At 28.0% G+C, this 15,857-nt stretch overlaps 1 protein-coding gene across 1 annotated transcript; it reads left to right on the top strand.

Moving 5' to 3' along the window:
• Positions 1-509: 509 nt before the first annotated feature.
• On the top strand, positions 510-7,211 carry LOC107446599 (inactive peptidyl-prolyl cis-trans isomerase FKBP6). The gene is made up of 4 exons (XM_016061283.5): positions 510-726; positions 1,236-1,461; positions 5,240-5,370; positions 5,595-7,211. The coding sequence occupies exons 1-4, from the start codon at positions 689-691 to the stop codon at positions 6,532-6,534; spliced, it is 1,335 nt and encodes a 444-aa protein (XP_015916769.3). The 5' UTR covers positions 510-688; the 3' UTR covers positions 6,535-7,211.
• Positions 7,212-15,857: the final 8,646 nt, after the last annotated feature.

The following is a 15,857-nucleotide window of genomic DNA, read 5'->3' as shown; positions in this document are numbered from 1 at the left end:
ATAGCAATGTGTATTTGTATAAATATCATCAAATACCGTACATTTCAAAGATGTGCCGCCTGGAAGTTTATCAACAAAAACAAAGTAAATATTACGCAAAATAAAAAAAAAGAAATTGGTCATTATTTTACTCTTTTTATGATGCAGGTGATATACTTAATCTACCTTATTAACATCTAAAGTAGAAAATCAACAACTATTTCTTTTATGAGTCATAATAAACAACATCTCTAAGGAGAGACAGAACTCACTTACTAACCCATGAAAATCATCCTTTCTTTTTCATACAAAGAATGTCACAATTTATACGAAACTTACTTAATAGTTTGTTATAACTAAACTCAACAGAAAAATTGACCGTTATTATTTTTAAAAAATTGAAGAAAATGTTTAATTTGTTCATTTTTCCCCAAGAGACATCAAAATCCCATAGACTTTCATTAGTAAGCTTGCCACCCAATTTATTGTAAGCAATATTCGTGACCTCACGCGCCTGTGTCCCATTAAATAGAAAGGGACAACAAATCATGAACAAAAACAAGCCGCCAAAAGCATCTGGTGGTTGTTCTAGGATTTTTCGCAAGAGTGGTGAAACAAAGTTTATAATTATTTGCATTTATTATTTGTATATTTCCTTGGATTTCTTTTCTCTAATTCACATACAACTGTTTGCATTTGTAAAGCGACGATGGAAAAACTTTTTTTAAATAAAGAAATTACACTAGAGTAAGTAAAATCTTTTTATGTTCCTATTCAGACATAAATTAAAATTTAATATTTCCACACTGTTGCGATGTCGAACTTAACCCGCAACATCCTCCCCCACCAACAAAATAAATTTTAAACTTTTATTTTTTTTTGTTTAGCAACAATTTCTGATTATAAAGAAATTTTTAACTCTTAATGTCCTAATGTAAAAATGTTTTATAGTTCTCAAGTCCAGTTTATTTGGTATTTTTATCTTTCTTCCATAACGAGTAATATTCTCCCATATTCCTTAACGAGTTCAAGGTGGAGACATCTATAAACTGCGCAAGTAAAAAGAGCTATCCATGCTTTCTTACCATTCCTGAGATATAATGGTCCAGCGTAATCGATGCCCGATAATCTTTAATAATTTCAAATATTTCAGAAATATGTTTACTTTTAGTTGTTTAAATGTAAGTTGAATTACAAAGATTTTATTTCTTGTACGGTAGATTTTTATTTTGTTGGAATTCTCTATATATTTTCAGCGAATTGAGCAAGGGTATTGAGTTTCAAGTTGATAACGATGAAGTCTACTCAGATTCGGAAAATGAATCATATTTTGATGATGATACATTTAAGACATTTAAAGATGAAATTGCCAATCTTGAAAATGAATATAAACCAAAACTCTTGAGTGGAGCTAATGAACCTTTTTCTGTTTACAAAGAAAGGATGGAACCTGTCACCAGTGATAAAAAGATATTGAAAGAGGTAGGATTTATGTATTTCTCATCTGTTAGTTTTTAGATCCCTATTTTTATTAACATTATTTTTTCTTGTATTGCTGCATGAAATTTGTGTTCTTGCTCAGAATGATTTGCTGTTAAAAAATTATATCTGGACTTTCATATCGAAAAACATTTTGATAATAAGAAAATTTTATTGTTAAAAAAAAATTTATAAACCAACATGTTAACACTTAAGGAGTCCTAGCAGGAAAGCCATAAAAAATATTATATGATTTTTCACAAATAACCAAAAAATGTAGGAGAAATTTTAAAAATGACTGGTAGCTCTCAAATTGAATTACCCATGATTAACGCATATATGAATATACAATTTTAAGTAATTATGTTAATTAGCTGCATTTTACTTATCGTGATCTGTCCCTTCAACTACAATTGCTTAAGTGCCAAATAGATTTTAAACTTGCAATTTTTTTTTCAAAGAAAAAGCATGTTGACCTTTGCCCTAGGATGGCTACTAGTTATACCTTTCAAGTTTGTCTCTTTTTGTGTTCTTTTTTTTTTAGTTTCTCGCAGGTCACTGCCCGGAAGTTGTCAAAATTTGACGATTATTCTGCCACACATCAAGATACGGAAATATCCCCTATTTATTAACGAATAAAAACATTTTGAATATTTTTTTCTGCTTTACATCATTTGAAAAGGTAGGCTTTTACAGAAAAGTAAAGTTATTCAGTGTCTTAAATTTTGATTACAAAAGTAACAAGCTGTTGATACAAAAAAAAAAATTTAAATAAATAACTTACGAATCATTATTTTGAATTGCATATATGTTATATTGAATACTTTTTTATTTTATTTAAATAAACAGACATTGAAAATAGATTGTGGTTTCATGAAAATAAGTAAAAAATTATATAAGCTTGCTTATTTTAACTGAAAAAAAAGTAGCAAACCACACAAAATAAAAAAAATTTAAAAAATAAGCAACAAAAGCCACAAAAAAGATTTTAAAACAATTTTAAGTCATATATTTTATTTATATCATCTTATTTTAAATCATCTAAATAAACAAATATCAAAAAATAAAATATCGTTCTATGAAAATGGACTGTTCTTTGCTATGGAAACAAAGTAACAGTAATGAGGTTTTCTAATAATTTTAAGTACTCTTTGACTGAAAATAAGTGGCCAAATTAATTTTAAACAAAAGCAAGGAAAACTATTGGTTCGAAAAAGTTAAAAAGCAAATTAAAAACCATCAATATTACTCTATTTAAAATATATTTTTTTTTTATATCTTAGCATGTAAATTAATTGGTCATTGAACTCCATCTAAACCAAGCAATTAGTGAAATTAAGTTTTCATTTAAAAATTGGCCTTTGCTATACTACATTTCAAGGGAACAATGAAAATACCAAACTCAAATTTGTATAATATGAAAAAATATAGGACAAATTGTTTTTTTAAGTATATAACACTGAAAAGCATTCCCCCCCTTATTTTTAAAAAAAAATAAAGGAAATATGGAATAAGTGTAAAATCTGTTCTTAGATAATAAAAGAAATTAGGTGGGTATTTTTTTTTTTTTTTTTTTTTTTTTTTTTTTTTTTTTTTGAGCTTTGCCAATACAATAAAAACAAAAATGATTACTGCATTTATATCCTCATTTTTTAATTTATATTTTGCTTAAAAGTGAGTTATATTATTTAATCTAGATAAAAAATTTTAAGTACTAGTGTATTGTTATTTGATTAGCAAAATTTTAAATTAAAGATTTGAAAGCTTTTTTAGAAGTTAGAAAAATTTTTGTAAATTTCATAGTAATAGAACACATTAGTTTTGCATTCTTTTTGTATTCAAATCTTGTCATTTAGGCATTTTGACAAACAAATTTTCAGTTTTAAAAAAACAAACATATATTCTGATTAAATTATAAAGCATGGACACAAAATAGTTTCCAAATGTTTATCAATATGGTCCCACTTTTTTCTTTTAATAAATCAGTTAACCTAATGAATATCCTTGAAATGCATTTTTCTCATTAAATACATAGGGAATTCAATCTATTTAGTTTATTTACATTTGTATGTAATGTGAACTTAAGCGTATCACATTTGCAATATGTCTTTTATTCAATCTCTCCCTGTTTCGTTCTTTTTTAACTCTGGCCTTTCAATTTCTCTATACACTGTGATCCGCGTCATTAGGTTTTTTTTTGGGGGGGGGGAAGGAGCAGTAGATACAGTTTGTTATCGTTATGCAACACATTTAAACAAAACTTGGGAGAAAGAGTTAAAGTTAATACTCATTGAAGAAAATGCATAATTTGTTTTCATTCAATTTTAAAACGTATGCTCTTCAAAAAGCTTGATTTTTTATAACACAACATCAATCATTTTATTAAAGGATGGCTTTTGCATGTTTTGATTTACTGAAGATTCTTTTCTTGTAGATTTGGTTTAGCACCTAAGTTTGTAATCCAGTGGTTTTATTTGTAGCAAAATTTAGAGTTTCCCAACGTTAAGCCCTTGGGTGAAATTTCTCTGTTCTGGACTTTTACCTTGTTAAATAATATGAGAAAAATTAGTTTTTTAAAGTAGGAAGGCTAACATCTAAAGAAAATAATGGGGTTAATGCTCAGTATGTTAAAGACAGGACCCGACTTAGCCTAATTGGGGTCCGGATCAAAAACTTCTTTCAGTCCCCCCCCCTACTTCACTACTTCAGCAATGAAAAATTGAACTATAAGGAGGTATTTAAATTTTTCACCTCATTATACATATGTAACAAGAAAATTGACTAGAACCTAAAATAACTATAACCCCCCCCCCCTGCAATGTTTTATCCAAACTTCATTCTGTTCATTTTATTGATTTTCTGGTCCATCATGCCGAATGCAATTTTCTGATTGTTAACTTTGTCATCTAGCTGCGAAAAATTCATCCATGGACGAAATTCAGCTAAGTTTTCGCAATTACGATGGCTCACTTAAACCAATCAGAAGCCTGCATTTTTGCAAAGATAACACATTTTGCGATTTATAAAAATGCAGGTTTTTGATTGGCCACATTTCTCCAGAGTAACTGTGAAAATTTAGTTGAGTTCCGCACTTAATAGTCATGGATTTACGAAATACAGATTTTTTGTGTTCATACGATTGATTAATGAAGAAGATAGCGTAAAACTGACGCATTTTACACTGTACTGATATTTTATTTTAAAAAAAGGTTCATTAAAGAAAGGAACCTAAAATAAACTTTCAATTCTATTTGGAGGCCCCCTCTGATGTATGGCCCGGGGCAAAGGCCCCGTATGCCCCTACCTTTGTTAGGCTCTGGTTAAAGAACCATGGTTTCTAATGATCTTAATATCCTCTGGAAATCAAAGAAATTTTTAAAATCAAAGAAATTTCTAATTACTGGCAAGAGATTTTGGCATGGTCAAATATATTTCAAGGCCTGGCAAAGTCAAATATATTTAATTTTTAACTGGTGCTTAAGTTTAGTTACTGTTCGTGTGTCTGTGCTTCATTTAGTACTATTACTAATTTATTTACAGAATCACTTTTATCTTTTATTTATTTTCAAAATCACTTTTGTCTTCTTTTTTTTACTAACTAGTAAAAATAGTGATTCTGAAAATTTTTATGAATGAAAATTTTCTGAAAATTTGTTTAGAATGTAACTCTAGAAAACATGGAAGATTCATCCACAATTCAGAAGTACTGAGCTGCACAGTTTTATTTTTAGTTTTGTTCTTTGAATCCTGTGTGTTATCTTCATGTTATTGTTCATTTTAGGTTATGAAACATGGATCAGGCATACTCATTCCTAATAAATCTGTGGTGATGATGCATTATGATGCTTATTTAGAAAATCAAAGAGAGCCATTTGATTCTACACGTTTGAGAAAAAGACCTTATAAGTTTTTGTAAGTACTTACCTACCTCGGAACTTAAGTGGTATTGCATACATTTATTAATTTTGACCTGTTATATTAGTACTTCTTTAACATAACCATAAAAAATACAGATTTTAACTGCTGTTTATTTAGATATTTTATTTTAAAAATTGGATCAATTTTTATCTTTTCCTCCTCTTAATGAACTATCAAATTATGATATTACTTTACTGAATTATCTGCCTTTCTTTTAGATTTGGGGACAATAACCTTTTACCTGGTTTGGAATTAGCCATCAAAACAATGAAGAAAGATGAAATGTCAAGATTTTTGGTCAGCCCTGACTATGCTTATGGTGCCATGGGCTGTCCCCCTCGAATCCCTCCGTCAGCCGAGATATTGTATGAGGTTGAAGTATTGAACTTCTATGATAGTAAAGATGCCATAGAGTTTGAGGACATGGCACCAGAAGACCAGAAGAAGGCGCCATTTGAAAAAGTTGTTGCTGTTTACCATTGTGAGCACAACATGGCTAATGATCTCTTCCATAAAAAACTGTATAAACAAGCTATTGCCCGGTATCGTAAAGCTGCTAACATGCTCCAAGAGGTTAATGTAGCTAATGAAGAAGAAGACGAAAAGCGGAATGGCTATTTGCTAAAATTGTATTTGAATCTCTCACAATGCTATATTAATATTCAAACTCCTAATAAAGCTGTCATTTATGCTGATTTAGCTCTCAAAATACAACCCAAAAATCCCAAAGGTTTGTTTAGAATGGGATGCGCTTTGCACATGATAAGTGATTACGAAAGAGCCGAACATTACCTAAGCCAAGCAAAAAAGGAGAAACCATTTGCTAAAAGCATAAATGAAGCTATAGCTAAACTAGAACAAAAACGGAATCAACATTATGAATGGGAAAAAAGATTTTCTAAATATGCTTTGGGTGGTTCTCAACAAAGTGATGCAACAAAAGAACAAGTGTTGCCTGAAACGCAGGAGTTTGTTGACATTGTACTAGAGCAAATAAATGAATTCATGGAATCTGATGAAAAAGAATTAACTTTCTCTTCTGGATACACTGAAGATCAAATTGTTGTAATGAAAGAACTTGCTAAGAAGAATAATTTAGCATTTGTTTCCAAGATTATGGCTGGTGTTAAAATCAACAAAATTGTTAAAAGGGTCTAAAAATATTTTATCAAATATTCATCTGTAAATAAGAAATATCATTATTGTATATGGCTGAGCATTTAATCAATGATAGAAAAATCTAATGATTTGTTTTAAATCAATAAGTAATAATAAGTCAGATCTGAATTAATAGGTGCACTTGATTTGCATCTCTTAGGTTATTGTCTCTACCTATTGTGTGATATTGAATTATGTTCACAGTCAATCACCCCATTAATTTTTTTTAAAAGTGAACTATAAAAAAAAAATGTGGGAAAATTTCTTATCTAAAATGTCATAAATAAAACCTTTACTCAACTTTTCTCCTTTTTTTTTTGTACATCAAGTTGGTTATGTATTTTAGTAATTCAGAAGTTGCTTAAAAATGTTTTTGAGCAATTGAGACATTCATTTTATTATTGAATTCTCAGTTACATTATTAAAAGAGTTTAAATAATTTTTCAGCGAGTTCTTTTATAATGTAAATCATTCAGAATCGGGGATTTTCTTGGTGTGAAATTTTTTTCTTTCTCTTACAATAAAAGATTTGTTTTATTTTAAAATGTAATTCAATCTCATATTAATTTTGTTCATATAATTTTCATCTTCAACCTATCAAGTGTGATATTTTTACTAAAAGAAAATGACTACTTATATTTGTAAATAGTTTTGAAATAAAGGTTGTCTGTATAATAGACTTGTTTTAGTCTGATTTAATTTATAACTATGTGTTAATTCTATGCATAATTTATCAACATCTTAATTTTAAGCAAAATGAATTGTGTATTATGAAGTTCTTTGGCAGAAATCAAGAATTCTGCTCTCTTTTGCTCATTAAAATTAGTCTTATGATCATCATCACAGGTAGGAAGATTTTGAGAGAATCTCGTGTTGCGACAGTTTGTTTATCGTCGCAATCTCTACTAACTATCCTGTCGATAACCTTTTTTTCATCTCACCCATGTACTTATGAGAATAAGATATCATGCATTGCTATAAATGAAATATATATAATCAACAAAATTGCTGAAATTTGTGGGACCATAAAAAATTGATCAAAAGTTATTGGTCTGTATCCTTGTCAACTCTTAAATTAAACATCATTTATAAGTTATCTTCATAAGGTTACATTAACATTTGGATAAAAAGAATTTGTTTCGAAAAAAAAAAAATTAGCTTTTGAAAAGTGTTAGATGAAATACTTTTATTATTATAATCATTGTGCCAAGTCGTCAGTTTTTTCAATTCTTAAAAATAAATAGAATTTCTTATAAACATAGTTACTTAAAATATTCTTAATAGGCAAATACATTAAGCATTCTAAAGCATAAATTCTTAAAAATAAATATTTGAATTCTGGCTTTATCTATTGTATATTTTTAAATAACTACCTAAAAATCCATGGTTAATAAAGCCACATTCTAAAATTAAGTATCATGAAACTGACAAAACAGCCCTACCAAATTTTCTATCAGTTGCCATAGATGAAAAGTAATAAAGAATGTATTTCTTTGATGCTATTAACAGACTTTTAGTACAGTGTGATTTAGAATGTTTAATCGAAAGTACAGTCGTTACTCAGTACGACCCCTGAAAAATTTATGTTATGCCAGTATTCAAAACTATAGCAAAATATTTACTTATAAATACTAGGCTTAAGGCTTATTTTGATAATACACTACAAATCTAGTCAAAACTTTTTTTTTAAAAATCTGCCCAAAGCCAATGGCGCTATGCTGGTTACGAATAAGCTCAGAAAACTGATTAGTGTACGAAAAAATAAAATCAATAAATATGCAAATAACATGTATTTTATCTCCAAAATAAACCATCTACTACAACACTTCACGAAATGAGTGAAGATAGTTTTCAGACAAAAAAGATATTAATTAATCCATTAAAATCTTTTAAAAATTTATGAAGACAATGAATGCATACTAAATACTCTTTCCTGGTTTGTATTCAGCATACAATTCGAATTCTCAATAAAGAAAGTAATTATTGTTTCACCAACTTTTTGACCATAGATATTGCCAAAAGCCATCTAGGATAAGAATAGGTGGTCCTGTCACTATTTCTTCATAGAAAATTCAAGATGTTTTACAGGTAATATGAAAAGAAATAGTGGTTTATCTTTGTCAAAAGAAAAATGTTTATTTACAAACCTCAGAAATGATTTTGAAGTGATATTCTTGGAATAAAAAAAAATTCGGTAACTATATTGGAATGAATAATCCAGTTTGTATGTTCTATTTGGCGTTAAAATAACTTAGCACCTATGTAATAATCAACAGGATTTCCTGTATCGCTCATTCAGGTGTCTGTTTAGAAGAGATTTGGGTTCGTTAACAGACCCTTCGCAAAATATCTTTTCATAAAAACGGACCCTTCACAAAATAACTTATCTTTTAATCGGACCCTTCACAAATTTGTTTATCTTCATTATTGTTTTGATGATTGAATAAGCCCTTCCTAGGGGGGAGGAAGAAAGACAGATATAAACAAACTAAGTTTTGTCGTCGGCGGACGCTTCTTTTTTTATTCGTCCGAAATGAATACTCTGCATTCAGCAGTATGGGCTAAATACCAAATATTTGTATGTCTTATCTCTAATTTAGTAGCAGCAATTGCTGTTTATTTTTGAAAGTGTAATTTTTTTTATTATAATTTTACAGTGCTGAGCATAATCTTGTATCTATTTAAAAAATCCTTAAAAATTGTTTTTGCAATAACAGGACCCTATTTGCACAATTCACAAAAGCAGGACCCTGGTTGAAAGAATGTGACTTAACGTTTATTTTATATTCACAAATTACGAGTAATTTTTTAATAATTTTACAAAAATCAGGGATGAGATTAGCCAAAACGCAAAAAAGCTGAATTTCCACGATAGTAAATTTTACGCAAGCGCAACCCTTTAATAATAAATTCCAGACAGTTTAAGGTAATAAATAATGTCTTGACATTCAATTGTGTACTAATCTATTATTATAAAAACGATTACATTGATACTTAACATTTAGTGAAAATAAAATTACCAATTGAAAAAATAAAGCTGGAAATTATATTTTTCCTCAGTTCACGTAAGAGACAATATCTACTTGAAAAACTACCTGGTTTTGCAAATTAAAAATACTGAGGATATAAATTAATATTTCATTTCTTTTAATAAATACTGTTATGTGATTTATAGCAAATATATCAGTAATATTACTTTTTAAATTATATTGGAAAAAAAAAACTTTAACAATGGACTGAATCATTATGTTCATATTATAGTGTGATCTAACTACAGCCCTCTGAAACATATCAATAACAGTGAAGTAGAAATATATAGTAACTCTTTAACATACAAAAATTGCTATTTTAGTTTGAAAAATTACATGACAATCAGCAACTGTTTAGATAATTGTTTTTTATTTGATAAGAATTTTGCATTTTATAGCATAAATAACAGCAATTATAAATAAAATTTTGATTAATTAACTCTTTTTCCCCCAAATTTTTTTTTAATTAAATCCCTTTTTAACTGATTGCTTTTGTTTGCTTTATCTCTTATGTTTGCTATATTTAGTCGTTAGTCCATCTTCAAACATCTTGTGACAAATCCTATTTTTTCTTCTTTGCAAGCACAGAATAAGTTTTGAATATATTCCCTTCCAGTTTCTCTGATGTTGTAACACTTACATATACTAATAATCGTCGTTAGAAAAACAGTCACCTTTATAGTAACTAATTTTAAAAAAATTTACTTCTTACAAGAATCGCGATAGTTGATCTTAAAATTGCGTGAATATGAATAACAATTATGGATTTTGAAATCACATGAATATGAAACTAGATATACGATTTTGAAAATGAGAAAATACAAACTGGGATATAGAAATTTTAAAATGCGAAAATACAAATCACGATTCATAATTTTTAGATAGCGTAAATACGAATCATGATGCGTAATTTTTAGATTGCATAAATAAGAATTATGAATTTTTAGAGTGCGTGAATGCGAATCCCAATGCCTTATTTTAAAATAACGTATAAATACGAAAATCAATGTTTGATATTATAAACCGCATGAGCAAATCAACACATTGAATTTTAAACTTGCGTGAATACGAATCGCTACATAAGTTTTTAAAAAAACGTAAATACGAATCACAATATCGGATTTTTAAATCTCGTAAATAAGAATCGCAACGTACAATATTCAAATCGCTTGAATAAGAATCGCAACACGCAAATATGAAAAGCTATGTTTGATATTAAAATCGTGTGAATAAGAATCAAAATATTAGCAGATTCCTGGCTTGGGACCTTTAAAAGGCTTGTCAGAAGCAGCGTCATTTGAACTATGAAAATCGTATCTATCTGTAGGGCGAGTAAAAAATTCAGAAAATCTTATCAGCTGGGTGTAAAAGGGGTGAAAACAGGTAAAAATGAGAAAGGATTGGTAGCTACGTAGTTTGAATTTTCTGCTTCTCTTTGAAAATCGGTGAATTTTCTAAAAAAGCGGAATACTTATAAAAAAATAAAATTTTTAGAAAATCTGAATTTTTGATAAAAAAAAAAAAAAAAAAAAAGCTTAAATTTATAAGATAAAAATGAAAAAAGCGGAAATCCGCTAAAAAATCTCATCCCTGAAAAATAGGACCTTTCACAAAATTTCTGGACACACCCCAGGGTCATTGTAATGGAAGGGTTGCAGTGGGGCTTGTATTAAAGAGCCTAGACCAGTGTTTCCCAACCTTTTTTGTACCATGCCCCACCTAAGCCTTTCTAAAATTCTTATGCCCCCCCTATGTAACATATACATAATTTTTAATATTAAAAAATCGAATTGTTCACTTAAGAAACTTAGGAAATTGTTAGCGAAACAAAGTAACTAAATTTTCAGAACATATAATGAAAAACTAAAATTCAAATTCGAAATAATTTTAATAACGATTTTTCTATAATAATTTAATATTTTAATTTAGTGAGATTCTTGCCCTTGATGCTTGCTGCACGTAGATTTTATCTTAGGTTCCAATTTGGTTAGCTTCAGTCTCAAGTCTCCCCGTTGTGTTATATCCAGACGATTTGTTTTTTTTACCAATAAAATCATTTACAGCACTAAATCCACATTCAGCTAAATATGAAGATGGAATCGGTAACAATGGTTTTCTTTCACATTTGATTGAATTTGGGTATTTGTTTTCTGTTTCCTCACGAAGCCATGCCATCACTCCTTTCATATTAAATAAAGTTTTAACTGGCTCATCATTTTGCATTACTGCAAGTTCTTCTTGATATATTTGATATATCAGACAAATCCACTAACATGGACTGCAACATCCATGTTGGAAAATAAATTTGTTTTAAATCAGAATATCTTTCTTTTAAATCAGCCGATAGAATTTTCAGATGATAGACAATAACAAGTAAAGCGGTATCATTTACTTCACATTCTTGGAGCCAATGAAACTGTTCAAAGTTTTTGTTGTTAATATATTTCTGACATAACTCAATAAGGGTAATGAAGCCAAATATCTTCGCTTTTGCATCAACAAGAGTTTTATTTGTTCCTTGAAGTTTCTTATTTAATATATTCAGTTTTTCAAAGATATTGGCTAAATAACTCACAAATGCTTTACCATCAACTGTAAACAGTTACTTCATTTCAGATTTGTCACATAATATTTATTGACTGCAATTATTTAAGAATTTGCTTTTTTCTTTCGATTTTGTCACCGAAATCTTGCATTGCATTTAAATGGCCCAGAGCAAAAGGTTTAAACTCATGTCGAGTCCATTTTTGAATTGCCCCCCTTTACCCTCAAATTGCCCCCCGGTGGGGCGTGGGCCCCATGTTGGGAAACACTGGTCGAGACTGTATTTTAGTGTTAATATATATTTTTTAAAAAAAATAGTGGTGTTGTGCAAAAAAAAAAATTTTGAGCTTAATCATTTTTTTCCCCGATGAACAATATAATTATAAAAAGACAACACTAAACAGACTTTTTTTTAACAGTTTTTATTAAAACATCCAAAAGATATTTCAAACTTTGTAAATATGAGCAGAAAAAGTATTTCTATTTCACATTTTAACAGTTTTACATGTGAAGTAATAAAAACATTTACAACACTAAGATTGATGGGACACAATTCAAAACACACACTTTAAATACAAAATAAGTATATAAAAATTTTCTATCACAAGAACTAAATAAGTAGATATTAAAACATTAAGTTCTGCATAAATATTATAAAAACAAACAGCTGAAAGTATCTTGAAATAAAAAACTAAATATGATGGTAGCACATTGTTACAAAAAAAAATTAAAATATCAATAGTTTTAAGGTATATTGTGCATAAAAATATATTTATATCAATATTGTGATAAAATTTTTATTTTGCAATATTTATAATTTTTACAGCTCTATACAATGCAGAAAAATATTTTAAAGTGATTTCTATAGTTTGTTTTTTCCTAAAATTATAGATGCTTCAAGATGATGTCAAATAACTATTATTACATTTTGAATGAAATCACAGTTTAGTAATTTTTCTGTACATATTTTCATTAAAAATTTTCTTTATGTACCAAGCTAATAAATAAAACTTTTTTTTTAAATCTAATTATACTAAATTGATATTGTGCTGTGTTCATAATTGAGAAAAGGCCTTAACAAAATTCTTACTCCAATGCTTTGCAAAAAATAAATATATAACTCAGTACAAAGTAATTTTTGATTTTCAAATTTAGAATATGCATATAATTTCCATTTATTCTTATTTTTTTATTTCATACTTTTATCGTTTCAACTACTTCCGCTTTTGATGTAAAAAGATTTCAGCATCGCTACATCACTAATATAATTTTTTTTATTTGCATTGCGTAAACACGTCAATCAACTAAAATGTAAAAGGACTGGAAATTCTACTTCAATTAAGTATCACAAAAACATTTCTCACATAATGTAAATATTTTCTATAGGTATAAAGATTGTCATTCATTATCCATTAAGTTTGTGTGAATTTAAACTTTATTATTATTTGAATTTAAAAGTTGGCAATATACCAAAAAATAAGACGAAAATCGAAATAAATTTTAGTAGTATGTCTTATTTTCAGATTATTCCCCATATAAAAGTTGTTTAAAGAAAAAAACTTAGTGTAGCAATAAAAATTTCTTCTCTTTATTTAGAAGGATTTAATTTCTTGGAAATAAAGCAGCTGAATAGTTTGCCAAATTTAAAATCCAGAGATTTATAGTTTTTTTTTTAATCCAAATCAATAATTTTCGGGCAATTTAAATTAATTTGTAAAAAATCTAATACTCTATTATTTAATTTTATGAGCAGTTCATCTCTAGATTACAGAAAGTTTAGAGTTAGAGATCAAATTTGATTTGTGTGTGTTTAAAATGTAGAAAATGAATTTTGAGAAAAGTTCAGTGATCAAAATGTGTACAAATTTATTTATTTTACGAATTTAGATTCAATGAAAAAGCTAGTAATAGAAATCCTCTCGCTCGTGTAAAGGGATATACCTAAAATACCTAATAATAATATAAGATATATACTAAACACAAAATACATAATATGTCATGTACATTTGTTATAATCAAATCCGACGATCATTCCAACAAAACAAAACATTAAGAACATATACCTAAAACAAAATAATCACGTAACAAAATACATTTTTAAAAAATGGAAATAGAAATAATTTATTTCAGCTATAAAGGCAGGATTCTCGACCAAACACTTGAACTAAAATTGTGCAAGAGTACAACAAAAAGCCATGAGACCTGTTATATAAACATCTCTAAAATACACTTCCTATATCACATGTTCTAAAAATAAGCCTTTTACCTTACTGAACTTACATCCAAATTATATTTGATAATAATTTTTAGAACAACTTTTCACTTTAATTAATCATACAGTGAATTTACCTGTGTTTCTAATTAAAGTGGAATGGGCTTAGTGCAAACAGTGTAGTTACATACCAAATTCACAGGTTTATGGAATCAGTCATCAAATTTCTAAAAATGACATCGTTAATCTGATAACATAGAAATTTTTTTCTTCAGTTATCAGGCTTACATCCATCTGATATTTTAATCAAAACAACTTACTTATTTAAATTTACTAAAAGTTAAAGAGAATTTGTGTCAAAGGGTTATAGGCATTGTTTTGCATCTGCTTTTTTAAGAAATTGCTTGTTTAGAAGCAAGGCTCGAAAATTATATTACTTGAAACACATGCAAACATTTCAATTGGGTTCCAATTTTTTTTTCCTTTAGAATACCAGAAAAAATTTGGATAAAAATCATGAAGGTGTTGGATTTGAGGAAAAAACTACAGCTAAGGGGGAGAGGGTAAAAAATGAAAATTAATTCTATTTAATAAAGCTTTAATATTATTGAATTTAGTTACGTTAATAAGAAAAAATTAAATAAAGTAAGCTTATTCTTCTTTATCCCGTTTATATTTAAATTTTTTTTACCCCAATTGCTGTGCATAAGAAAATAAATAACACTTTGCCAACCAAACAAATTTGTTTGAGTATAAGCTGACCATCCTGCACACCTACAACTGACTATTGAAAAACAAGAAAGTTTCCCACACTTGTCAGCAAAGCGTTATAAATAAGATATAATACCATTTTAAATTAACATCTTCAAATGCATTCTTTGTTAATAATAATATTTTTTTTTAATAATACCTCCTTGTAAATAATACCTAATGTATCTTATTTATACTTAAATGTATTTGTGTAAATGCAGATTGTGTAGTTAATTGATTTTTTTTTTCAAAAGATTAATAGATAAATTCATTTGTTTTTATTAATATGCGATTAAAAAAGATGTTCAGATTTATATTTTGTGAACTAACATGCCTGGCAGGACATGTGAAAATTTAGAAATGTTTTTTGGTCCTGTTTTCAAGAATCATATAATAATATGCTAGTAATTTTCATCTTTATTTAAATAACAAATTTTGATTTAATTACAAAACTTCAGAAAAATCATATGCGGGTGCAAAGGAAGAAGAAGGAGCTCTTACAAAAAACAAAAACAAAAAGACAGGCTTTGTTTGTTTAGTTCTGTCTACGCTAGTAAATAGTTTTTTTTTCTCAGTTACACTAGTAATTAACAAAGAAAAGTGGCATCAATATGTGTAAATTTAACCATATTATTATTAAATTTGAATTAAAACAGTTTCACCGGCTCAACTAAGATTTCTGAGAAATTTGACATTAGATATACACATAAATTTGCTTTAATGAATCCTGTTATATATTTATATTCGTCATGATATGCAAAACTGAAAAAATTCATTTCTTATGCAAA

Source organism: Parasteatoda tepidariorum, chromosome 4, assembly GCF_982258835.1.
Source record: "Parasteatoda tepidariorum strain Cologne lab strain chromosome 4, Ptep-v5.0, whole genome shotgun sequence".
Taxonomy (NCBI): domain Eukaryota; kingdom Metazoa; phylum Arthropoda; class Arachnida; order Araneae; family Theridiidae; genus Parasteatoda; species Parasteatoda tepidariorum.
The sequence above is the reverse complement of the archived record's forward strand: the minus strand, read 5'-3'. Positions and strand labels throughout refer to the sequence as shown.